This window comes from Pleurodeles waltl, chromosome 5, assembly GCF_031143425.1.
Source record: "Pleurodeles waltl isolate 20211129_DDA chromosome 5, aPleWal1.hap1.20221129, whole genome shotgun sequence".
In the NCBI taxonomy this organism is placed as follows: Eukaryota; Metazoa; Chordata; class Amphibia; order Caudata; family Salamandridae; genus Pleurodeles; species Pleurodeles waltl.
In genome coordinates, this window is record NC_090444.1 from 123,983,094 (window position 1) to 124,010,820 (window position 27,727).

General features: G+C 43.5%; 1 protein-coding gene across 2 annotated transcripts in view; it reads right to left on the reverse strand.

Annotated features, from left to right (window-relative positions):
• Positions 1–27,727, reverse strand: part of KIF13B (kinesin family member 13B) — a 537,272-nt gene that overhangs the window by 207,729 nt on the left and 301,816 nt on the right. For both annotated transcript variants that reach the window (XM_069233796.1, XM_069233797.1), the window contains exons 17-21: positions 24,894–25,107; positions 17,023–17,185; positions 11,364–11,510; positions 5,061–5,210; positions 974–1,102 (exon numbers count right to left, since the gene is read on the reverse strand). In XM_069233796.1, the coding sequence (XP_069089897.1) occupies positions 974–1,102; positions 5,061–5,210; positions 11,364–11,510; positions 17,023–17,185; positions 24,894–25,107 (803 nt within the window). The remainder of the gene's footprint in view (positions 1–973; positions 1,103–5,060; positions 5,211–11,363; positions 11,511–17,022; positions 17,186–24,893; positions 25,108–27,727) is intronic.

The following is a 27,727-nucleotide window of genomic DNA, read 5'->3' on the forward strand; positions in this document are numbered from 1 at the left end:
TGCTGTCTACACGTTTGGCCATTGTTTCATACTAAGCAACTGATTAAAATGTTAATACATTTGTGGAATGTGATTTAAATTCAAGTTAAAAACACCTATTGCTTTGCGTTCATCGGTGACAAACACTGGTACATGCATGTGTGGTTAGATATGAATACATATATCCTTAAACAAAACAGACTATTTCAGCACTAAGTGAAAAATAGGTTTTTCCATTTTACCTTGGGGGTATTAGAGTAGTTTAACATCACTTCCTGCCATGTCACTCCTAGTGACGTCATTGCATATGCTGCACATGCTAATTAATCCACCAACCATAGTATCTGCGCTCTAAGTTAGTTCTTTGAATCTACATAACTAGTGAATCACAGCTAATGGAAGATTCTCGTAAAACAACGGGCTTGATGTGAGTAGATACGTCACAGGTCAAAGACTGAGGTGGCCTGCTCTCAGGGTCTCTGTAGAGAACAATCAACAAATGCAATGACTGAAAGAATAACACAGGGGGGTGAACCTGATTCCTAACTAACACGCAGTAGCCCTATTACAGCAGTATTAGTTTCAGATAATGTGTTCACTCAATGTAAACCACTAAAGAACGGAGAGGGGTCGCTCAACATTAGGACAGGTTTCAAGCCGCAGCTCCTAGATGAGCCCTTGTCTTGACAAATCACCATAGACAGTGGAGATACTGATAGCTACAGTAGGACTGAAAGTTCAACATTATCCTGATCCAAGGTCTTCCATTTACAGCATCCAGAGGAGCCATCAAACTTTAAGGTCATCAGCATTGGCAAAGGATTTAGCACCTTCAATTCATGTGAAGATTACCTCAAGGTAATTACTGCTGTAACCGTAGAGAATATAAAAAGAGATGCTACAGGCATTCCTCCCAGAATGGTACTTCTGTAAATGTTACAATCAGCCTCCTCTGAAGCTGCAGCGCTAATAAAACAAACCACTGATAACCTACCTTGCAAACAAGCTTCTGCTCCTGGGCTTCATTTTCAATTGATCCGTCAAATCCATCATCGCCTCCGCCAATCCTGTCCTTGATATCTCCGCTCACACGTACCACTTCCACATGAAGGCGCCCGGAAACCTGACGCGCAGAAACAAAAGGATGAAGCTTTGGCTACTTTGGAACACAACCGGTCTAATTTGGACTGACCTCCTAGAAACTGAATGCGCTTGCGTACCATAAGTTCAACACACATAGTTTTAAAAACAGTTTTACATGGGATGTCCCAGGTAAAATGTGAAATAGCTCACAACAGGATCAGCAAGTATGGAATGCAATTATGGCCCACAGGCAGGACAAATGTGCTTCAAAATACTGACGAATAATTCTGCCTTTTGAAGGAAAAGACTTTAAACCCGGTCAGGACTGGTTCATACACAGAAAGAACAATGTCATATTTGGAAGAACGCGACATGCGCAGTGCTCCCTTTGGAGCCATTATGAATGTATTTTCAGGTACTTTGCAGGCCTAATAACACACAGAACAGGTGAGAAAGCCAGTAAATAGCATGTTCTGATCTCTTCACACAACAGGTGTAACTAAACCCATCTGGAAGACCCACACCAACGGAAGAGCCCCTACCTCCACTAACCAATAAGCTCTTCATGACATCTTGCTCCTTCACTGTGCTCTGAAGCTTCCTGAGAAGGCTCCAGCGCTAGAAGGCTCTTCCAAGTTTAAATTCTAAATGGGCCCAAACGCAAATTCTCCATCACACATACACACAGGCAAATAAGCATACACTGGTTCCAAGGAAGATTCCTACGCTGGAACAAAAACACATTATTCCAACATTCAGCCTAATCAATGCACATACAGGGAGTGCAAAATTATTAGGCAAATGAGTATTTTGACCACATCATCCTCTTTATGCATGTTGTCTTACTCCAAGCTGTATAGGCTCGAAAGCCTACTACCAATTAAGCATATTAGGTGATGTGCATCTCTGTAATGAGAAGGGGTGTGGTCTAATGACATCAACACCCTATATCAGGTGTGCATAATTATTAGGCAACTTCCTTTCCTTTGGCAAAATGGGCCAAAAGAAGGACTTGACAGGCTCAGAAAAGTCAAAAATAGTGAGATATCTTGCAGAGGGATGCAGCACTCTTAAAATTGCAAAGCTTCTGAAGCGTGATCATCGAACAATCAAGCGTTTCATTCAAAATAGTCAACAGGGTCGCAAGAAGCGTGTGGAAAAACCAAGGCGCAAAATAACTGCCCATGAACTGAGAAAAGTCAAGCGTGCAGCTGCCACGATGCCACTTGCCACCAGTTTGGCCATATTTCAGAGCTGCAACATCACTGGAGTGCCCAAAAGCACAAGGTGTGCAATACTCAGAGACATGGCCAAGGTAAGAAAGGCTGAAAGACGACCACCACTGAACAAGACACACAAGCTGAAACGTCAAGACTGGGCCAAGAAATATCTCAAGACTGATTTTTCTAAGGTTTTATGGACTGATGAAATGAGAGTGAGTCTTGATGGGCCAGATGGATGGGCCCGTGGCTGGATTGGTAAAGGGCAGAGAGCTCCAGTCCGACTCAGACGCCAGCAAGGTGGAGGTGGAGTACTGGTTTGGGCTGGTATCATCAAAGATGAGCTTGTGGGGCCTTTTCAGGTTGAGGATGGAGTCAAGCTCAACTCCCAGTCCTACTGCCAGTTCCTGGAAGACACCTTCTTCAAGCAGTGGTACAGGAAGAAGTCTGCATCCTTCAAGAAAAACATGATTTTCATGCAGGACAATGCTCCATCACACGCGTCCAAGTACTCCACAGCGTGGCTGGCAAGAAAGGGTATAAAAGAAGGAAATCTAATGACATGGCCTCCTTGTTCACCTGATCTGAACCCCATTGAGAACCTGTGGTCCATCATCAAATGTGAGATTTACAAGGAGGGAAAACAGTGTCTGGGAGGCTGTGGTTGCTGCTGCACGCAATGTTGATGGTGAACAGATCAAAACACTGACAGAATCCATGGATGGCAGGCTTTTGAGTGTCCTTGCAAAGAAAGGTGGCTATATTGGTCACTGATTTGTTTTTGTTTTGTTTTTGAATGTCAGAAATGTATATTTGTGAATGTTGAGATGTTATATTGGTTTCACTGGTAATAATAAATAATTGAAATGGGTATATATTTTTTTTTGTTAAGTTGCCTAATAATTATGCACAGTGATAGTCACCTGCACACACAGATATCCCCCTAACATAGCTAAAACTAAAAACAAACTAAAAACTACTTCCAAAAATATTCAGCTTTGATATTAATGAGTTTTTTGGGTTCATTGAGAACATGGTTGTTGTTCAATAATAAAATTAATCCTCAAAAATACAACTTGCCTAATAATTCTGCACTCCCTGTATAAATGGACAAGGTAAACGTACCATAAAAAGCCATTCATTTTAGAAAAATAAAACAACAAACATGCACCATGAATGAATACAAAGTATACCACTTGGTTCTATGTACCAACTGTGAGTGGATAACTGTGCCAACTTTATTGGCTGTCTCAGTTCATAACCATTACACAAGTGGGTGTCTTATGCTTGTACTAGTTACCATAGAGGGTTATTTTCAAGGGTTTTTAGTTTTCACAAGTAAACAGTTGCATTCTTTGATGTACGATTTATAAACAGATAGGTAAAAAGATAGATGGACAGAGAGAGATTAATTGAAAGACATTATAGACAGAAAGATAGACAATGATAGAAAGACAGATATAGAAAGATAGAATGATATAGCTAGATATATAGATAGATAGATACTAAGCTGTGCTCACCAGGTTAGCCAAGCCTTGATAAGTGAAAAGTGGTATTATAAGCTAAGTAGCAATGAATTCTGCTGTGAGGGTGAAAAGGATTTACGCACTACTCCAAAGTCCAGAAATGCTCTGGAAAACTGGATGTGCTGTATCATAAGAAGCAACACGTTTTCTACATGCAAGAAGAGGAGGACCAAAGTGACCTTAAGAAGTAAATTGAGGCTGTGATTTTGCTTTGATTTTCCCAGTACTGGAAAATACGCATTAGGTGTGTGAAAAGGTACACGACTACTACACCCATAACCTTATTAAACAGTCTAGGTGCTGGGGTAAAGCCAAAAGGTAAACTGTGAGCTGGAAGTGTTGTTCTTCGTGATTCAGAGCAAACTCCTGCGCCATTTGTGAATAGCTACAAGACAACGAGTTCCGAGACCTGCTTTAGAAAGTGTGTTGTAGAATGAACCGCAGGCCACCTCCCTTCCTGGGCACCCTGAGTACCACCGCTTCCTCCTACACGAGAGGAGGATTCTCCAGAGCACCTTACACAAAGGAGCTTGGATGTCACTCATCTAGTTTTTTGTGGGATGGAGAAGGATAGGCGGGCGCCCCATGACAAATGTATATAATGAGCGGATGGCTTCTACCACGCTCTAATTGTAAATAATATTTCTGAATTAACAAATGCACAAACAGATTTGTAATATTTATTACATAGTCTTTAAGGGCTGTGAACTTGTACAGATCCTTCAGTACAAACTAAACATAGTAGGTTTCATAAGCCTGTAAACAGAATTGCTTCTAAAGCACATCATACCTTTAGCCATCTTTTGCCCTTTAATTTTTTAAGGTGTAATTGTCTCACAGAATTAAGTAATCTCTGTACTTATCTCAAAGAATTAGGTTATCCTCTATTACGTATGGAAATGGCCTTTGCACAAGGTTGCACAGCTGTTTCTGCATGTACCTAAATATTCATGTGTCTCATATATGTGTCACTCTTAACTAAGCTAGTTTGAGACAGTAATCCGAGATCAGGTCTCACTAATCAGTCTTGTGATAACTAGGGGCCAGATGTAGCAAAGGGTTTTTCCCATTCTGTGTCAATGGGAAAATGTGTTTGTACATATGGCCCAAGGTCTCATGTAGTCTGTTGGTCAACCATTCCAGTAGTCAACAATCATTTCTAAATCCTACCAGTGCAGCTGTGGACACACGACTGGGCATCCCCGGACAAAGACCCAAGCAGTATACGTTCAGCGCGCGAACACAGACATACCTCTCCTTTCTGGTTGATGATTGGAACACCGTATTGCAGCTTCACATCGTAGAAGAGGGACTCCAGGAAAACGTTGGCCACGCCAATGAGACTGTGGTTTTCCTGCTCGTCATAGAATGGGTCAGCTCGCCGAAAATAGGACCTCGTCACCTTCAATAAAGAGAACAATGCCACATTAGTAAAAGAAAAACAAATTCAGCAGTAATTGTGTCTGCTTGTGCCTTCGACGACCCCTTGCCCTGGGCGCACCAACATGTCATCAAGTATCCTACAGACCGTATGCCAACTTAGCTGCATGCTTAATTCCAAAACATCAATTAATGAGTAACAAAGGATGAAATGTTCTTGATCATATGCGTAGAACACATTCTCGACTCTTCAAGACATACGTCGAAGCATATCCCTTAAAGCAATGTTTTACTGCAGACTTATGCTTTTCGCTCCCCCACTTTTGACTCATCTGGGAAAAAAAACCAAAAAAAAAACCATCTACACACCAAGATAACTAGCAAATGCTCATTTCTCATTTTGCCAACATTGTGATGGAGTTCAAATGTACATTGTAAAAGGCTGACACAAAGTAACATAACTATCTCTTAACTCTTTCTAAAAGAGAGAGGTTTCACGGCTGGTATAAAAAATGTAACAGAAAAGGCGGAGAGTGGCATGAACGCAGGCTTAATGTCAACAGACAAAGCTGTCCCTGGGCAACGGGGTTACACAAAGTAAAACTACCAGGAGCTGTCAATTACGATGAGATGCAAACTGAGCAGAGAGAAAGTGGGTGTGTGCTTGACAAACGTAGACTGTGCTGTGTAGCATCTCTGAGAAACCCCGGACTCGGTTGCTATGCAGAGATGCAGGTCTAATGCAATGTTAATAAAACATGAGCAACATCACAGAGTGAACAATGCCACTTGAAGTTGGCAGACGAAGAAGCAATTCCAATAGCGAGGTCAAACTTGACTCATTATGCAAATAAATTCTGAATACAACACACATCAAGTGTGGGGCTACGTACAACTGTAGCTGCACCAACAGTTCATTGATTTAATCAAAGTGGAACATCCTTCTTATTTCTTCTTTTTAATAAACAAATGTACACAAACACCCAAGTGAGCTCTCAGGACCTTTGTAGATTCCGATTGGCTTCGGAGTCACAATGTACTTCAAGTTCCTTTTTAGGTCTCACTTGGGAGCTCAGTTGTCGCAGAGCTTATCTAGTCAACAGAAGAGGAGCTTTAAGGCGTACTACTGAGAGAGGGGCTTAGAGTTCACCACATGTTGGTCACTTTCAGCATATTATTCGATTGGGCAGACTTTAGGTGCTTCCACTGAAATATAGTGCATGTAGGCACTTTTTGCATTCTGGAAACTTTACACTCAATACAGCAGGACAATATTGGTTATCTTGACAGGCCAATGATCAAGGCTACAGGCCAAGTCTGTCTATTATTAAAAATGACAACCATGGAGGTGCTGTGATGTATTTATAATGAAAATACTTGCTAAAGTCAATAAGCATTCATTTAAGGGTTGACTGATAAATACTCTCTATTTAAGCCTGCAGGGAGACATTTTGTTGCATAGAATCTTTTAGATTATTGTACCGCACAAGGGTTTTGATGTTGGTTATCCTGCTAGAAGAGCTGCACTCTGGCAATCCTAGGTATGTGCTTTTAAGAAAGCCAGTAGGCATGATTTACATATTGTGAAAAGGATATGTTAAAGGAAATAAGCTTTTATGGGTAGATTGTTAGATGTACGCTGGCGAGAGTTTTGTGTATGTATGATTGTATTCTTATTTTTGGGGATATTTTGCGATTTTACACAGGGGGCAGCGCTGAGCGCTGCGGTGGATCTGCCGATCACCCAAAAAAGGGCAATTTTGTGCCCACAAGTGGTCCCTGAGGGACCCCTCCATGTGTGCTAACGGGTCACTGTACCTCTATCCTGAACCCTTATGTGTTTTTTCCCTTTTTTACTTCCCTTCGCGTACCCAAGCAAGAAAGAAAATGGCAGCTGCAATTTTGTTTTCAGGTTGCAACCAGCGCCAATTTGGGCCTTGCTTTTGGTCCAGGATCCGTGGATCCCCCCACAAGTGGATCTGCGTCCTCTATATTTTATTTCCTTTAATTACTTTAAAACTACTTAACAGATTTACACCAAATAACAAAAAGATTTTTCTGGACAAGATCTAACTTTCAGCCACATTTGGTATAAATCCGTTCAGCGGTTCCGGTTGTAGTTGTGTTAAAAAAAATTGGAAAATCCCCACAGACATAACTTAGGGGGAAAATATTTGGGATCCCCCTCCTTTTTCTCATTTTACAAATCACACCAAAATTGTCCAGACAGCAGCTAAATGAATTAGCATACAAGTTTTAAACATTTCGTGAAGATTCATCAAACGGCGTCAAAGTTATTGGCAAGGCAGCCAGTTTTCCATTTTTACAGATAAATACAGACAGAAACCAATATGATTTCTGTCTGCATTTATTTTTAAAAGCACATAAACACAGACAGTTGGACTTCTTTTAAGTAACTCTCCGTGCTGTCTTTCATGAATTATAGGCCAACAGCTGTGCAGATGGACAGCATGGCAAATTCTTTAAATAAGTTATTTAAATAACGGTATATGTCAACATACATCTGTGGTTTAATGGTAATATTTTCTAGTGGGCTCACTGAATTTGTGGCAGTTTAAATGGCTAAAACATGAAATTATGAGTATGGGTCTATCAGTTAAATAAATATGGAAATGTACAATTTTACAACTTCATTTATCAGCAGTACACAAAATAAATATGGATAAATACAGATAAAATGGCCAAAAAATAAATATAAATACAAAAGGAAATGTTAAAAAATAAATGCGACAAAACCAGAAGCCCTAGTTATTAGCAAAACAAGAAACGCTTTGTCTATGGGAAAAGTTGATGCCAACTATAACTACCTACTGGCTATTTCAAAAAGGTAATGTATGTCGGACAGTGGTGGTCACCACTGTATAGTTTTAGTTAGGACCAGGTTTCCATAGGAAAGTCTTTTTTTGGTTTGCTAATGACTTGACCACCTTCTGACCATTCCTGACAAAACCTTAAAATAAAAAAAGATTCTGCTTCTTCCTGGAAAGGTTTGGTGTAATCCATCTAGCGGGGGCCGAGAAAAAGGGTGTGGTCTGAGAAAGTGTTTTCCTCATGCAATTTTCCACAGGGAAAGTGAACAGCAATGCAGGAACAAATATTGGCAAAGCCAATAGGTCTCGCCTATGCAAGAGAAATTGGCTTTGCCAATGCGTTTTAGCCATGTTGTTCACCAGCGTGGCTAAATGTTAGTGACATAGAGGAGAGTGGGGTGGAAGGTTGCAGAGTGGAATGACGAAGAGTGTAGCAGAGTGGAGTGGCAGAAAGTGTTGTGCATTGGAGTGGCACAGTGTGGCGTCACGGAGAGAAGGCATACACTGGAGCGGCGTAGAGTGGACTGGTGTAGTGTGCATTGGCATAGTGTTGCAAAGTACAGCGGCGTACAGTGCAGTGGCATTGAATTCAGCAGCATACAATAAAGCACTGCAGCATGCAGTGTCGTAGATTAGAGTGCAGTGGCACAGAGTAGAGTGACCTGGCACAGAGCAGAGTGATGTAGAGTGCAGTGAGTGCTGCAGAGTAGAGTATAGTGGCACAGAGTAGAGTAGTGCAAAGTACAGTGGCGTAGAGTTCAGTGGTGGAGAGTGCAGTGTTGCAGAGTAGAGTGTCAGAGTGCAGCGGTGTAAAATGGACTAGAGTGGTGTAGAGAGCAGTGCCTTAGAGTACAGTGATGCAGGGTAGAGAGCAGTGGCATAGAGTGCAGTGAGAGTGCAACTGTGTAGAGTGCATTGGCATAGAAAGCAGTGGTTAAGAGCAGAGTGGAAGACTGGAGTGGTACAGAGTAGAGTGAAGCGGCGTAGTAGATTGTTTCAGAGTAAGGTGATGAGGCGAAAAGTGGAGTGGTGCAGGGTAGAGTGCAGTTGCTTAGACTGGCATGCAGTGGAATTGTATAGAGTAAAGTGGTATAGAGTGCAGTGGTGCAGAGTAAATTAGAGTGCTATTCAGTGGATTGGCGTAGAGTTCAGAGGCATAGAGTTGAGTGTTACAGAGTGAAGTGCATTGGCATAAAGTGTATTGGAAAAGAGTGCAGTGGGGTAGAGTGCAGTGTTGCAGAGCGGCATAGAGTACAGTGGCGCAGAGTGAGTTGTGCAGAGTAGATTGGGGTGGCCTAGGCTGGAGTGGTGTAGAGTGCAGCAGTGTACAGTAGAGTGGAGAAGAGTGCATTAGCATAAAGTACAGGGGTACAGGGTAGAGAGGCGTAGAGTGAAGTGGTGTAGAGTGCAGTGGCGTGGAGTGGTGCAGAGTGCAGTGGAGATCTGTAAAGTGGAGTGGTGCAGAGTTGAGTATTCATGGTGTAGTAGCACACTCCCCCATTAGAGATAACACACTTTCAATTGAAATGACCATTACATTTGCAGACATAATTTTCTTTCTAATAAAACTATACAGTGCATAGACAAACGTGTGGAAATTGCATCAGCTTATTTTAAGTATTTGTTTAGATCATATTGAAGTATTTGGTTCCAACCCACTTTAGAAATAACAAAAAATGTGTATCATTTGTGCATTCATAATTCCGATATATTCTGAAATACTTACACAGTTCACTTAAATAGTATTGTGTGCTAGAAAAAACCTCTTTCCTACCCCCCAGTATCCAGCAAGATTGCCACATAAATCTTTTCACCAAGCGACCTTGGAAGACAGTGTCTGACATTAGACCTTGGCCTTTGAATGCACAGCAAATGTGACGAGATGAGAACAAGATTTAAAGGCCTGTTAACAGAAAGCGAGTTTGTGGAAGAATACAGAAACGCTGTTTAGGCAATCGGAGGGACAAACTGAACCTGGAGAGCCTGAAGCAAATAAAGCCAGCAAATGGAAAGCCAGAAAGTGTGAGTTACACACCACAAAGCCAACGGTAATCAACAAGTGGAATGCATTTCTATTTCAACTTTCTGAAAGTACCAAAGATGTCTTTAACAAACCAGACAGCAGCTCTGTCTGGTAGGCTGCGACCTGAAAACTGCGGATACTACACCAAATTTGTCAGAAAGTCTGATCTTTGCCCAGAAGGCATGCTTTTTGTGATTTAGTGTAAATCCATTCAGTACTTTATCAGAAATTAAGGTTCAAAGTTTATGCACATATACAGATGGGGTAGTACCACAGATCTGGGAGATCCAAAAATTAGATTTGACTGGCTGCCTCACGCAACATATTTTAAGGACTCAATCCTCACACAAAATAAGAAAAACCCATACTGAGGGGGCGGGGTACGGATACCGTGACCTTGTAGGCCTGGAGCCCCCATCCGCACCCAGGCCAAAAACTGATTTTTTTCTGAGGGCACATCCTCCTGACAACGAGTGCACTTCAGAGCCAGGGCCAGTCCTTCGGTCTTCCATTTTATCCCTTTTATAGGACCCCTTTCATGTGTTTCTTTCTCCATTTTTTTATTTTCATAACAGTTCAGTTCCCTCAACAGTGCAAATCAACTGCTTACTTGCCACTCCTGTCCTCTTTCATGCAGCCACTACTTCTAAACCAGGCAACACAATGGAGTGGAATTCTCCACAGAGTATATTCGTTTTACCATTCCAACAGAACATGTTGGGTTCTGAATGTGGCACCCATCCTGGAACTTTAAAACAATACCAATACCACTGCAAGAAGGCCACCCACTACTATGTTTAATTTTGTTATTGCAAGCATATGCCAAACATGTTTAGGAAGCAGTATGTTTTCTTTTTCTACTTTTTTATTATAATGTATCTTTCATATGATCTTGAATTTATGTGTGTTTTATTGTAGTTGTGTTAGTGGGTAAATGCAAGAATGAGTTAGTGCATGGCTGAAAGGATGCATGAATCTAAGAATGAGTCACTGAATGCATGTGTGAGGATTTTCTGAGTGTTTAACCGTATCAATAATAATTGAAAACATACTTTCAGTCATAAGACTGACCAATATGCATTCCCAATGCTTGATTTTCTTTGTGCAATTTGAGGGACTGCTGCATATAGTGATCACTCTCACATTCCTTTCTAATTTACCTCTACCCAATATTAGAGTTGACCATTGAGGCCTAGTTTTTCTGTGCTCAGATCACATCCTTTTGTAAATCCTAGAGATGGTGGCACTTACATCATGGGCATGTCTTGGTTCTGGGAATAAGACAGACAGACATCGCAGTACCTTGGTGACGGTGACTTACCGGGTTGTCTTCATCGCAGGCCTTCCACTCTTGGTAAAGATCGCGCATATCCACCAATCTGTTTTCTAGTTTCTCCAGTGACCAGATCTGCTTCCCTTTCCCCTTCCTCCTCACTTGGATCGCAGGTTCACTAAGTACAGCACCACGCTGCCATGAAAAAAGGCATGTATAGGATTTATTTTAAAACAAGTCCATATGAACTATAAAGTACTAAACTTGTCTCAGGAGCAATAGCTGTTGAACAGCCATTAAGGGTTCTTGATTACCAGGTATTAAAAAAAGATATATTTTATTTCACATCTTTACATAGTTCTTCTCCATCTAAGATAGTTGCAGTGAATTACAACAGGTTGGGATCAGAATCTCTTCACAGTAACAAGGGAGTCAGAACAATGCATTACAACTTAAAATGTATCATCAAGGGAAGATCTGAAATATACAGGCAGAGTGGGTGATATGTTAAAGAGAATAGATACGAGCAAAACAGTTGGAAAAGGGGACTCAGGGGAGGGGAAAAAACAATACATGATTTTGGACAACTCAATTAGAAGAGGAAAAACTTGGGGATCAGAAGGAGACTGAGACTAGGGAGAGGGTAGACAGAGTGTAGAACAGGTGGGATACCAGCAGTTTATTGCTTCGAAGGAGTTCTTAGAGATGACAGGTCTTCTGGTGGAGAGTTCCAGACAGATGAAGCTGCCCCAGAGAAGGACTGGGTAGTAGTTGATTTCAATGTGTGGTTGATAGAGAATAAACTTTTTGCAGAAATGTATTATTTGATGGGTTAGGTTACTGTTGCACGGGGGCTCAGATCCAGACTGGACCTTGTAATATCAAAAGACTTTAACCTTTACATTAAGAATCAGTGCATGACATTGGCATCTGATACCACTGTGGCAATATAACCAGAATCATCTGAGCATAGATGATATAAATTAACATTTTTGGAAGGTACACATATATGTATTACAATTGTGCATTTGTGGAAAGGTCTGAAAACACTTGGGTCGAAGGAAATATTTCCAAGCAGTTAGAAGCATGTGAACTAAACACACTGGTAGCCTTTACAACCTTCCAATAGAGAATTCATACCAAGCTAATTTGGGTAATCTGCAAAAAAAATAAAGTAGCAGCCAGTTTGAATTATGTCTGCAAACCTTCCATCCTTAAATGTTTTACTACTGGGGAATATTTAGTTCACCTACTGAGGCTGTGAGGTCAAGCAAAAAGCTGCCAGGATTTTAGAAGCTATTGATAATTAGTTATTTCTAAAGGTAGTTATTCTGACCAAACAGCACAGTTTCATGTTCTCAGGATAAAGGGAATGCACATTGCTAGGGTGAAGAAAGCGGACACCTGAAGAGTGGGGAGATGGAAATGATTATGATAATTGTGAACACATTTTTTGTGAGTGATTTCAAGGGAAACCTTTAAAGGGCTAGTATAACATCACGGGAAGTGCACTCGCTAAGAGAGTGCAGTGAGAGAAGGGATTTCTGAAATCTCGATCAATCAAATTCTCAAATATTCAACTGCAAATTAAATGAGTACCAACTGCGTCATATAATTCCAAGTTCTGAATGAAAGCGTGTCAGCACTTTGAAAATAAAAAAATGTGTGATAAACTACAGACGAAAAATGTGCTAAACAGTTGAAAAACACGCACAATCTCCTTAAAGAAATTGTGCGCCAAATTTGAAAAAAAAAAAAAAAAAAAAAAAGACATCTGCCATATTCTAGAAAAACAATAGTTCTGTAACAAACATGTGCCTAATACACTGGAGAGAGACTCTGTCCCAGTGCAGGGGCAAATGCCGTACAAACGTGTTCTGACGTGCCATCCATTTCTTTCAATGAGTTAGAGCAGTGGTTCCCAACCTGTGGTCCGAGGACCCCTGGGGGTCCGCAAAGGCTTCTCAGGGGGTCCGTGACTGCTTATAAAATTAACTAATATTAACAGATTAATAAAGTGTATAGAAATAAAGTGGCTAAATGTACAACTGAAAATGCTTAAAACGTACTGTAAATGTCAAGGAATTTGAAATGGGGGGCTGAAAATTAAATGAGTACCCTCAGACTGAGTGCGGGAGCATCAAACAGAATATAGTATTGGATGATGTGTGGCTTCAACCGAATTTAGAAAAGCTCGAATCTTACTATTAAAGAAAAAAAAGTTTTTGTTTTTTTGCAAATCAAATAAAATGTGTTATCATCTGTGTAAGTGTTTGATTGAATGTTTGCTTCTGTATTTTTTGCGTACTGTTTTGCGATTTGAATCAACAATGTTTAGGTCTCGGGCCCTGGCTTCCAATAATGATTTCCAGTAATGACTTAGTAGGTGTCCCCGGATTCCAATAATGATTCAATGGGGGCCCCTGGGTTTCAGTAATGATAAAATGGAAGTCCACAGAAGTCAAAAGGTTGGGAACCACCGAGTTGGAGTAACTGTGTCATGATGCTCTGTTTGAGAACACGGTAAGGGTTCTCATCGAAATGAGATAACTTCAGCTCTTCAAGGAGATCAAAACTTTAAGCGCACATACATTTAACTGAATACCAGATGAATTACATTTCTTACATGTGCACAAAAGAATGTCACTCCTTAGTCTCAACCATATAAAGATTTATGCACTTATCGGCATTGTGCCTTCAATTTGTGTATAACACATACCTGGAAATAGACAGATGCATTCCAAGTCCTTGCCTATGATTAGTGAAAAATAAATCTTTATCTAGGGTGTGCGCTATTCCATTTTGATTCTTCTAAGCTTGGACAATACTATGCTTGAGCCATGAGTGTTTGGCTCGCAAAGCTGTTTACATAGTGAACAAGGATTTTGATGCACCAGGCGTGAAACTTTTTATTCCAAAACTATCTCCTTGGCGTGCGCTAGGTTGCTTGACTATGTTTTCGCACTCCCTTCATCAGCCGGGTCAGGTTCTCTTTATACTCCTGGCATTGAAGTTACTGCCTTCTCTCTGGCCCAGTGAGGTCTGTGCTCCATTCAGCACCGCATGACATTATCTTGAACCGCATGTGGGGGTTTTCACTATTCTTACAGGTTCTACCCAACACTGTGTGTGGGACTCCGACTGCCTGGTCCCACCAGGATGTACTTGGTCATCTTTAAGTCATGTAATATTCTGTCCCACCAGTCATCGTCACCAACAGGTTATCATCCTGGCAGTAGGGCCTACATGGATCCTAGTAGTGCACCTAAAATTCCATAATAATAGGATTGAGGTCTCACTTCAGTGATTCTGTTATGTGGAGTGACATGAAACAAGAAGTTTGAGACCTAACTCTTTGGGGTTCTCTAAAGGAAGGCTGAGCTGAAAAACTGAGCCAGACAGATGTTCTCTGCATTCACCACCTTACCCTCATTAGATCAAACTAATCTCACGCCCTCTTGAAGTCAAAAAACAGTTCAGTCTTTCTCTTGGATCTCACAGACACTAGCCTGCTTGGATGACAGCATATGGTCCAGTCAGGCTGGTACCAGAATCTTCCTACTGAAAGCTCGAGCAGCTGTACGCCTCAGACAACATGAAGCTCCAATGGTCACAGAGCCATTGGTTAGACCAAGCATTGCCAAGCAGCTTCCACATACACTATCCCTAACTGGACATTACTGATGGTTTATAAACAGACTGGCAAGCGCTGGAAGGCAACTCGAGAACGGGAGCCAGGTTCTAAAGCAACTGTGAACAGTTATTCTTCTCTTCTCACACGCGTACCCTTCTTATGCAACCATGGTTGATGTTCTCCTGGATTACTCTAGGATTCTAAGCAAAGCATGCAGACTGCTCAGACTCAGTGAAGTCTTTTGAGAAAAATGTAGTTTCACATTTCTGTTAATGACCTTAGAACTGGTGTCCAAACCTTGGTGTCACGTTGGCTTGCTGGTGGGAATCCTGTCCTGACCATGCTTCATGTTTCCGCCCTTAAATTCATTCATTCTATATTCTATTCCACAGTCAGAGCAGTGGTAGGAGAATTAAAGTTTGTGAGGGGTTCTTATCCTGCTGTCTACTTTTGGAAGTCACAATGCTTTTTATGTGAAGTTGGACAGTTTATAAAGCAACAGCATGCGACTTCTGAGGTTAAAATCGTCAAATCTCTCCTGCTACTCAAAGTCAATCAATAAAAGGACTGGCCTATTGACAACACCTGCAGTTATAATCTGGAACATCTACTTCCTTTTGGAATTCTTTTCCTCCGGTATTCCAACTGGGCCAAACTACCATCAACTCAAAAACAAGCTGAAATCAGCTCTCAGTCCAGTCTTTGAAGAAGTTCCTTGACATGTCAATTTTTGCGTTTCAATTGCTGCTTTAGTGTTCGTTATTGTCTTTGCTTTATATTTTGTAAAAACATCAATTGCGTGGGTCACACTCAATGAGTGTCTTTAAAAAAAGTAGATATTAAAGTTGAAATCAAACTAAAAATATATATTTAGCAATCTCAGGTCAGGCATGCTGGATATGTGCCCGACACCTTCACTGCTCTAGTTTTAAGACACCATCATTGGAAAAATGTCCAAAAGACCGCTAATGTCAGAAGCTGCAGGCGCTGCTCCAGAGATGGGTACATTTTACGCACCACTCAGACGTCCTCAATGGTGTCGCTCTCTTGGAGTGCTCTGAAATTTTAATTTCTCTGTGGGGTAGTCCTTCATAACAGTTCACTTAGTTGGGAACCTGCAGCAGAGATATGAATACAATATGCACCTCAAAGGTTCCAAGGTCAGCAAAATCAACCATACGCAAAATACAGTTCCTGCTGTGTGTTTTCATTCCCACACACCCAACGCACTGTCATGTTTCAACACAGATCAAGGAGTGATACATATTTTGGGATGACAGATTCCACTGTGAAAGTGACTCCCCTTTTTCTCTGTGTCCTTCTAATGCTGCTGGTAGGTGTCTGATCTCGCCTCCTTCTGAACAATCCCCCTTTTTATAACATAATATGCACAACTCACAAAATCTTTTCAGTACGTAAGTCAGACACATACAAGGAGAAACAAGAAAATGCAGCGCATAAAACCTGAGCTTCATAAAAAGAGGCGCAATGTGGAGTAAGCAGATGTGATGACTCTGGTGAAGGGCCACATGGAGATGTTTTGCAGTCATTAGTAACATCCTGGAGTTTTGGTGTCTTCCCTGGGAAAGGGCTATGCAAATGAGATGACCATCCGCAGAGGCAATGTTATGATCGTTCACAAACCAGCTGCATTTCTGTTCCTACACCCTAGTGAAGTGGGTGTCAGGAGATCAGCAAGGGCAAAGAGTGTACAAAACACCCCAGCTTATTCCAGGGTTGTGTGAGGGAAGGGAAATGTCGAAAAGAAAATATTTTTCAAATGAACAGAAAATGCAGTAGAGCTCCCAGCCATTTGCCTATGTTGCACATTCACACCTCACAGCTCAGATAAGAACTCTCGTCTGAAGATGTGAAGCCTAAACCATCAACATAGTTTAGTGAAAGCTTAGTTTTATTTTGGGTAGTAAGGCAATATTTTTTTTTTTAAAGAAAATCAGCTTCTAGAGTTCTTTGTACGCACTACACAATTATTCTACTATAGGATCAGACGAGATCTCAAACGGAATTGTCGTCAATCCAACTGGACAAGGCCTTCATGAATCGGCCTATTACCTTTCTGTTCGCATTGAGGCTCGAAGCTGGGATCTGCAGCGTGATCTGGTACTCGGTCCTCTTGTCCATCTCCTCTGCGATGAAGCTGGCCTCCCGCACGTATTTATTGGCATTGACAATCTGCTCTCTGAGCTTCCTCAGGCTGTGGTCCAGGATCGCCTCTCTAGATAATGGACAAACAGATCAATGTGTCCGTCACATCCTGACACATAGGGAGAGATACAGACTTCTTTAATGAAAGGCATCAAGATATTGATGAAGTATATATGTTCTCCTGCCTTGTGGCTTGCACTGGTTGACAGATGTTGTAGCATCACAAATGGACAAAGCGATGCTTGCAACAACTGGCGTATTTATGGAACAAACCACCAAGTGATGTGCCAATGATCCACAGCCATCAAAGAGTTACTACTGTTAAATATTTTGGATATGGTAAATGTGTGTGTGTTGCTAAGAACAGCTCCTGCTCTAAGACCAGAAGCTAGGCATGCTGGTTGAGTCACACAGCATGAAGACAGATTGTAGCGCTAGTTTTGCTTTCATCAAGTCTTTGGACATTTCGCTCAGTCACTTTGCACACAAAAAATCGGACCATGTTTCATTTTTAAGATTTTCTGTCGAAAATACACCACAATAGTAAATGTCAAGAAACACAAAATTAATACACAACTACAACGCCATTGTGTAGACTATGCATATAACAGAACAATTTGGGGTCATGATATAAAACGCTTTCTATTAAGCACATATTTCCCATAGTAGGGGACATGTTTTTGCATACCTGTCCTCCCAAGCGCATCCTAGAAGATGCAGTTCAAAGCAGCCCATTTGCTTAGACTCTCTCAAAATTCACTCACAAATTCAAGCAGAACCAGTTTTGGGAGTCTCTAAGTATGTAGGTATCCTACTTTTTGTCCTTGTCAGAAGAGAGCAGTCTATTGTATACATTTCACTTATAACTGTCACAACTTTATATGCAGCCATTTCACAAAGGGCACAGGCTTGTGTTACGATGAACGAAGACACTGGAAGCAGCAAACCTGTGAGCAGGTTTATTTTAAGTAACATGTCACAGGTAAAAAACAAAAATAAAAAGACAACAAAGATGGAGCAAACACTCCTGCCAGCTCCTGTCTCTGGCCTCGTCAGCTTCACGAGTCTGTATCCTAGACTGGAGCACGCGCTCCTGACGCTTCCAAGGTAGGAGAGGAAGAAATGCATTTTTTAAATGTATTTATCTATAGTGAATGTACGTCAAGGTACAGAACACTAATTGGGTGAATACCCAGAGTAACAATGAGAACCTAATCTTTACACTCCTAGGAGAAGGAAAAGCTGACTGTAAAACAAACTTAGGATATAGTACTTTAAAAACTTCGCAAGCATTTAACTCAGTGCTTTAAATGGGCCGGTACTCTCCGGTACTGAGTACCGGCACTTTTTTATTTGGAGAGGGAGAGTACCGGCATATCTCAAGATAAACGTAATACTTTTAATTAGAGAGTACCGGCACTTCTCGGAAACAAGCAGGTACTCTGGCACAGAGTACCTGCACTTCTATTTTTCCATTTAAAGCACCTGATAGATCACGTTCACTGCGATCGCCCAGGCCCGTCCAGGATCAGTATTACCGGCGGACCCATCCATCCTCTGCTCGAACCAACGTGGCCGTCCCATTCAGGCCCAGAGCACTGGCTGCCACATTGCCCAGGTGACACCCAGGTTCACCTCAAACTACAGAGAGATTTGAGAATGGGGAAGAGGTCACAAGCGCCCCGTCACATGTTCAGTGCTGTGTGAAATAAATGCCACTCACAGAGCCTCCAGCATCTTGCGACTCGATAAATAATCGCAAAATCAGTTAAGGGAGCAAAGGCCACGATGTTTAAAACACCGGCCGCAAAAAAGAAGAACAGTTTCTCAGCAGTGAAAAACAAAATGTTTCACGTTCTCAGAGAGCTTTGTTTAAGTTAGTTAATGGGTCTTAACCGAACTACCTGCCTTGATAGAGGGGCATAGGAGCTGCTTCTGGCTTTCAGCGAACTTGACCCGAGCAGAGGGCAGGAGCATGGCAAGAGGCCGAACAACGGGCACAGGATTGGAGGGGTCACCCTCAGGATATAAACAACAGGAAGGTCTGGGGGGTTAGTTGATCAGCACAGTGCTGAGGAGGAACCGGCATGTGATGTTAACATGTGGATGTTTTGATATTAATACTTCACATTAAAGCACTGTACTGAGAATATTTAAAGTGAGCGGTTAAACATGAACTTAGTGCCATTAGTGAACTAAAAGGTAATACAGTAGTCACGTAAACCCTGTGTGTGGCCCAGATTCTTGTAGACAGTCTATTAAGTCTATTACATTAAGTACAAATTTTTTTGTGCAGCTGGTACTCTTAAATCATGTATTTGAAGGTGCTTTGATTTCCGAAAGTGAGGAAACAGGAGGATGAGTAAAATAAAATGTGCTGAAGATCACACAATTAGGTTAAATGAGGAAGTCGCAAGTGGTCCAGGTTTTTTGGTTTCACCTTCTACAAATCTGCTACTAAACACCTCTCCTTTTTTATTTCAAAGGCTACTGTTATGTTTTTACTCCCTGGTGCATGAGGGTAGACGAGGGGGTTAGGCAGAGGACATATGAAAGCTCGGCTTGTCAGTGGGCTCGAGGTTTGAACAGGACCTCGAGCCAGGGCCGGGCCTCAGACTCGATCCTGGCTCGCCCGCCTCTACACGCCGGTGTCAGTCTGCGGTGGGAGAGAATGGGTACCCGAGGCAGGGAACGAGTGACCCACTCAAGGGTCACTGCACCCAAGCCCCTCCTTCCTGCAGGGAGGGCTCTGAGAGGAAAGCCGGGGATGCAAGGAGTGTGTGAATTCAACTTTACTTCTGCTCATGCATGGATGGGAGCAAGGAATGCAATGAGCTCCTGCGGGGAAGGGAGCAAGGGGTGCAATAAGTGCAGGGAGTGCGTGAGGGATGCAGGGTGCTCCTGCAGGGAGCACTGTGAGGTTGCATCGAAATAATCCAGGAAAGAGAGTAAGGGGTGTAGGGAAATCCTGAAGTGGATGTTGTCAGGGAGAGATGGGCGCAGAGTGCTCCTTCAAGAGGTGTGATGGGTGCAGGGGGCTCGTGCAGTGATGGGTGCAGGGAGCTCGGAGCTCATGCAGTGATGGGTGCAGGGGACTCGTGCAGTGATGGGGGCAGGGGGCTCGTGCAGTGATGGGTGCAGGGGGCTCGTGCAGTGATGGGTGCAGGGGGCTCGTGCAGTGATGGGTGCAGGGGGCTCGTGCAGTGATGGGTGCAGGGAGCTCGTGCAGTGATGGGGTGCTGCGAGTTTGTGCAGGGAGGAGAGCAATGGCCTACTGCAGCGTGGAAAGGGACGGGGTGCTGTGAGCTCCTGTAGGGCGCATATTGAGCATGCAGCAGAGTTCAGGGAGGGAGTGTCGCTCGGATTCTGCATTCAGTGTGCACTAAATAAAGTAACACAGACCTGATGCAAAACCTTTAGAGATCTAGGCCCAGGTGCATAAGCACAAAGTGGCTTACTTTTTAGGGTAACTACCAGGTTATGAGTTGAATCCTCACAGAATCAGTTCAGGTTTTCACATTCTGATGTCGGTAATATAAATAAGAGCATCAAACAGACACCCTCAGATGCCTTCTCGTGCCTATTCCAAGGAGGAATACTCTGATGGAGTAGTTTTCATTATTTTAAGGCTGAGAAGGAATAATAGGAAGTAAAATAAATTGGTGCTATAATGCCGCAAAAAGTGCACTTGTGTGCCGCAAAATTTAAATTTTTGTGCCACAAAGTTCACTACTCTGTGCCGCAAACTCCTGGCAGGTCTGACTTTCAGATTCTATTCAAAAGAGAAATGTCTTCTTCAGTGACATCTAGAATTCCTTCCAAATGAATTTTCAGGCCTTTTGATCAAATCAAAAGCCTCACAGATTACAGCTAGTGAGCGCTACTTGACAATGTTCTCTTTCATTTCTTCTAATCATCCATTAACAATCTTTCCGTTTATGGTATCAGTGAAATGGTTTTCTTTAACCTTTGCTTTCATCCTGACATCCTTGCCCTCAGTATGTATGTAAGTGTCATTACTATAGAACCAACCTATAGCAGGGGAGTGCGGTACAAGGTCAAAGACGAGCAAAACCTCAACTAGTAATGGAGGAGGAAGCTGGGGTGTGGCCGGTTGGTGCATTGTGATCTAGTGTTCTTGGAGGAGGTGACAATTCAACTCTTCCCTAAACTGGAGCAGTGATGGGGTGGTCCTGGTGGCTGTTGTGATGTTGATCCGGATACTTTGTGAATAGAGGGAAAAGGTATATGCTGTCTTGTTTTTTGATTTTTCATATCTTGGTCCTATTGTGTGCTGGCAGCAGGTGTGCCAAGAGAACCAGTGATGGTGAGCTCGCCTGCAAGATAAGAGGGAATGCTAGTCATGATAGCTTTGTAGATGGTGCAGCTGGTTTTGAAGATGGTGAAAAGCAGCAAGTAGGGCCGATAGAGTTCAGTCAGTATGGGGGGGTGATGTGATAATACATCTTTAGGCTCAGATGGGATGCAGAGTGTAGGATGACCTTACTTGGTGCCTGTCTGGAGTGTGGAAGGCCACAGAACCGGGCATCACAACTATCCAGATGGGAGTACAAGGACTTGAGCAGCTGCTCTGAAATCACTTTCTGGAAGAAATGGTTAACTAGCAGAAAATATATGGAATTAATAGTGCTCGAGCCCACTTGTCTCTGGATGGTCAGTGTTGCAATCCTTTGCTCCATACTCCCTCTTGTGCACAGCTACGAGTCACCTTTTCTGCTCTCACTTGAATTGTATTTCATTTCTGCAATCATGGTAAAACATCCTGCTTAACGGCGTTTCATCCATCTGGTGTCCTATAATAGATGGAATGTCTGTGCATTTTTTTCTTTGAAGTTGAAGTCATGTTTTTTTTAGAGGGCATCTTCCAAGTCTTGAGGTGACGCCTAGGCACTGTGGAGGCATGCTGCATTGTGCAGCTCACTTCATCCCCAGGTCCGGTCTCAGCTAGGACAGCCTGCTGCACAGCAGGTCCCACGCCACGCCACGCAGTCACGCACACTGCAAACCGTGCGCCGAAACCACCCTTCACTCTCTGCCACTGTGCAGTGAGGGATGTCAGCCGGAAGGAACGCTACTTCTAAAAACGCGGAGCCGGTAGGTGCTTATGGTAGTTTCCGAATTATTCTGGGCTCCAAATCTACGCAAATGACCAAAACCTGGAAAAACTTTGCACTTTCAAGCTTTTTAAAGCTTGAGGGGGCTTTTGTGTTCTAAGCTAGGGCGGTTTCAAACGTTTTAAAAAGATGTTAAAGACTTGTCAGCAACAACTCTTGTTTTTCGTTATTCGACTATTAATGTTTATATTCACATTATATATTATTCGGGAAAACGGATTTTCTTATGTCTCATGTCGCTGTTCTTGAACGCATTATTGAGCAGATAAGTCTCAAAATGGCTGAGAGATGCAGTGTAAAATCAACTGGAAATGCTGGCATCTGTGGGGCCGGAAGAGATGGGTCTCCTACATTTACAGGCATCAAAGATACTATCATTAGCTGGATCCAGGACTCTGCACGCCGGCAGCTCAAACTTAAACAAGTGCGCTTAGGAAATAGAGACCTTTTCACGTCAGAAGGTGACTACGGAATAAGCATTGGCAAAGCCAGAAGGTCCCGCCTTGGCAAGCTGAAGAAATGATATTTTTTTGTTTAGTTTTCATTGCAGGCATGTGCTGTAAAAACCAAAGCAGAAAAAAGAATACATGCCACTGCCAATACATGGAGACTATAAGCTCGAAATAGGCCATATAAATAAATAAATACATGGGCCATCACATACAGGAGAATGGGTGCTTCGTACTTGTACTCAAAACTGGTAAATAAACCTTTTTAATATGAACGCACATCACAGGACAACAAGGATCTTATAGGTGCAAAAGAAGAAGCGCAAACACACAAGGACAGCTAAAGAAATGTAAGAAAACAATACAAAGAAAAAGCACTGTAAATTATTTGGCCTACCACTCGTAAGTGCACTGCATTTAAGGCAGCTGAGCACATCCTTCACTCACAAAAAGCCAGTGGCTAAAGTGAGCTACCCTTTGCCCCAGTACTGTGGGCCGTGGCATGAAGAAGCAAAATGTGAATGATAGCTCAACATACCAATGACTAAATGGCCAGACCCAATGCCATCGATATGTATGTTTGTGCACCATCTTCATGCACACATACAGCACCATCTTGATGTACACACGCACAGCACCACCTTGATGTACACACGCACAGCACCACCTTGATGTACACACGCACAGCACCACCTTGATGCACACAGGCACAGCACCACCTTGATGCACACAGGCACAGCACCACCTTGATGCACACAGGCACAGCACCATCTTGGTGCACACAGACACAGCACCAGTTTGAGGCACACGCACAGCACACTAGATGCACGCACAGGAAGAGCTTCATGCAGAAACGCACAGCACTAGCTTGATGCATGCATGGACAACACCATCGATGCACTGCACTGTCTTGGCATGCACAGCACTGTCTTGACGCACACACGCACAGTACCATCTTGATGCATACTCGCACAGCACTAGTTTAATGCACACATGGACAGCACCATCTTGATGCACAGCTTCTTGACACACATATGCATGCATCATCCTGACGAACACATGAACAGCACTGTCTTGACGCACAGCATCTTGACGCACACACGCACAGCACCATCTTGATGCATAGAATCTTGATACACACATGCACAGCACTGTCTTAACGCATAGTATCTTGGCGCACACATGCACAGCAGCATCTTAATGCACACATGCACAGCAGCATCTTGAAATATAGCATCTTGGCGCACACATGCACAGCAGCATCTTGGCGCACACACACACAGCAGCATCTTGACGTATAGCATTTTGGTGCACACATGCACAGCAGAATCTTGGCACGCACAGCAGCATCTTGACACACACACGCACAGCACCATCCTGGTGCACAAATGCACAGCACTGTCTTGACGCATAGCATCTTGGCGAACACATGCACAGCACCATCTTGACGCACAGCATCTTAACGCACACACGCACAGCACCATCTTGACGCATAGCATCTTGGTGCACACATGCACAGCAGCTTCTTGACGCACAGCATCTTAACGTATACACGCACAGCACCATCTTGATGCGTAGCATCTTGGCGCACACATGCACAGCACTGTCATGACGCATAGCATCTTGGCGTACACATGCACAGCAGCATCTTGGCGCACACACGCACAGCAGCATTTTGACGCACACACGCACAGCAGCATCTTGACGCACACACGCACAGCACTGTTTTGACACAAACACGGACAGTGCCATCTTGACACACAGCACCATCTTGACGCACACAGCACAATCTCGATACATAGCATCTTGACGCACACACGCACAGCACCGTCTTGACGCACAGTATCTTGGCGCACACATGCACAGCACCATCTTGATGCATAGCATCTTGGCGTACACATGCACAGCACGGTCTTGACGCAAACATAAACAGTACCATCTTGATACACACACGCACAGCACCGTCTTGACACACAGTATCTAGAAGCACAAATGCACAGCACTGTCTTGACGCAAACACGGACAGTACAATCTCGATGCATAGCATCTTGACGCACACACACACACACACATACATCACCGTCTTGACGCACAGCATCTTGACGCACACATGCACAGCACCGTCTTGACGCAAACACAGACAGTACCATCTTGATGCATACACGCACAGCACCACCTCTGGTAGAAGGCGCACCTCTCTTCCGCCCACTGTCGAAGGCGCTGCTGGGCATTGGGTGAGGAGAAGGAGAAGCGCTCCATGCCGCGGTACTGCTGCTGCTTCTCCGGGGAGAGTCGTCGGCGCAGCTGGTCCAGCTCATGCTCGTACATGACCTTCTGCCGCTCCAGAGCCGACCGCTTCTCCTCCTCGTGCTGCTGCTCCAGGGTCTGCAAGATGCTCTGCATCGGATCTGATGGGCAAAGAGTAGACAGTGCTCTTAGGTCCATCACAGCCTGCAGTGCTGCTAAACGCTACCAGGCGCTAGGACTGATCTCAGAGCAAGTGCAGCATAGTGTCAAACGGTCTTTTCATAGCAGATAACAGGGCAATTTATCAGAGCACAACACGACCACTCATACAATTAGTTATTTAAAGATGCATTCAGTGCATACTAGACCCGAAGTGTATCAGGGTGCTTTACATGAGAACTGTTACAATACAGAAGCAAATGAGTTTCATTTTAATACACTTTGCTGAGGACAGGTTTCAAATTTCAAGGCTCAACCAGACAGGCTGCTGTTCATATTTAAGTTTCCCTTTTGTCAATTATTCCTGGGCCTCTCTGTAGCGGACCAGACCTCATCGTCTGCCACAATGATACCGCAGCCCAAGGACTGCAGGCTGCAGACATCCAGAAATACATTTTGCTCCTCTGCTAGGCATGAATGCCCACTGCCATGGCACTACTGCCAGCCCCGCTAAGGCCCACCTACAGAGATGCTCCCGAAGTGTGGTGATCGAGATAGGGAATCCTGCGGAATCATGGCTCACATCTCTAAAAAAAATAAAAAAAAATAAAAATAGGTTGTCTTATTAACAGAAATGTTGATATATAATTTGATTTGGGGGGGGGGGGGGGGGTGGAGAATCGGTGGGCCGCCAGGATGGCTACTATCTGCACGAACAAGTGAGTTTAGGTAGACTTAAAATGTTAACTAGATTAGAATGCCATTTATATTATTGTAGGGAGTAGTCTCTGACTATATGGCCACAAATCCAAGTATGGCCACAAACCCAAGATAATTAGGAAAATCAAATTCCACAAGGGTTGATTAACCTTCCCGCTCAATGGAGTATGGTAGAAATACCGGTCTGCTCCTAGGAGGGCCACTGTTACTGGATCAGGGCATCAACAGTAATATGTTTCTGAATTCGCCAAGATAAATCGGAGCAACAGGAATCGATCTGGCTGCCAGTATGATGTTTGAGGCTGTTGTTGGGGGAGAGTGGGGGCAAGGAGGAGAGGTGAAAGACGTGCAAATGAGAAGCAAGAAACAGAGGTCATATCTTGCCTGGGGGGCCAAAACCACCCCAATGTGCAAGGTGTTCTAACGGCCTCAGGAATGTTCTGCACATTGAGCTGCAGGGCCACATCAGGCACGGTGGTGCCACCGCTGGGCCACCTGAGGCAACTCGGGACTCGCACAGCTGGCAAGAGAAAGACACTGCATGCTTGGCCAATCGCTAAATCACCTTCAATGATGCGGCCGGCCAGACAGCCCATCAAAGTTGTGGTATCTGTAGCTCAGGAGAACACATCGCCCTGTTTCAACAAGTACAGGACTCCCTAGTCCAGCTCATAGAGCTAAGCTGGCACCTAACTCAGGGCCAGCTCTAGGCTAGTTCCCACTGATCTGACATCCAGCACAGAGATGCTAGATATGCAATGGCACCACTAGATGAGGACATCAGACTATAAGTAGGCTCCTCGTGGTGGTCCATTAGTCCTGTCTCAGCAGGCTGGGTGGGTAGAGGGGACTCAGCGGTGGAATCGCTGTCTATGAGCTCCGTAAGCCAAAAAGTTGCGGCTGCCATTTTAGGTAACAGGATACGGTCCCCGGGGCTGAAAATAAAATGAAAAGTGGCATAAGAGGTCAGGGTGGAGGTACCCTGGCCCCAAGGCTGTGATATAAGGGTATTTGAGGGTGAAATTATGTCTTTAAAAGTATTTTTTTTTCACCACATGTGATATTCGCGAATACACCGTGAGGTTCAGCGAGGCCCCCCCCCCCACCCATGTAAAATCTCAACTAATTCACGAATGTCAGCGGAAAAAAAAACATTCAGACTGATTCATACACTAATTCATTCACTCATAGTAGCACTCAGACTGATGAATGTAGCAACTGACAAGAGCCACGCAGACACTCTTTCACCCACTAACAGACCCACACAGACACCCATGCACCCACTCACACACCAGCTCAGACACTTACGCACCAACTCACAGACCCACTCAAACACCGATGCACCCACTTAGAGACCCACTCAGACTGTCACACATCCACACACACAAACACTCAGACCCTTACGCACCCACTCACACCCAGTCACATTCACTCCCCAAAACATCTTCTCACACCTATTCTCATGCCCAGAGAGACCATTTGGCTGTGCATAGTGTGCCAGGCCCTGCAGCCAACTCCCGCCGCCCATGGCCAAAGGCCGTGTATGGCACAGTGTTGGTTAGTTTTAGGGTGTTCGCCGCAAGCCCTGTGCCAAACCCCGCCATGCACAGCCATGCACAGCTAAAGGCTGAGCGTGGCAGTGGTAGGAGTAACATATAGTAATTCAAATTACCCCACAAAATTCAGCACTGATGACATCTTTGATAATATCAATGTAATATCTACAGTCACATTTTTGACGAAAAAACTGCATAGCGGGGGCACGGATTATAGTTACTTGAGATAACTAGAACAGGTGAATTTTTAAGGTATGGTACATTTAAAATGTGAGCCTAACTATAACATCCCTGTAACCTTTGGTTTTTAAGTGTGCGTGTGTGTGTGTATATATATGTATATATA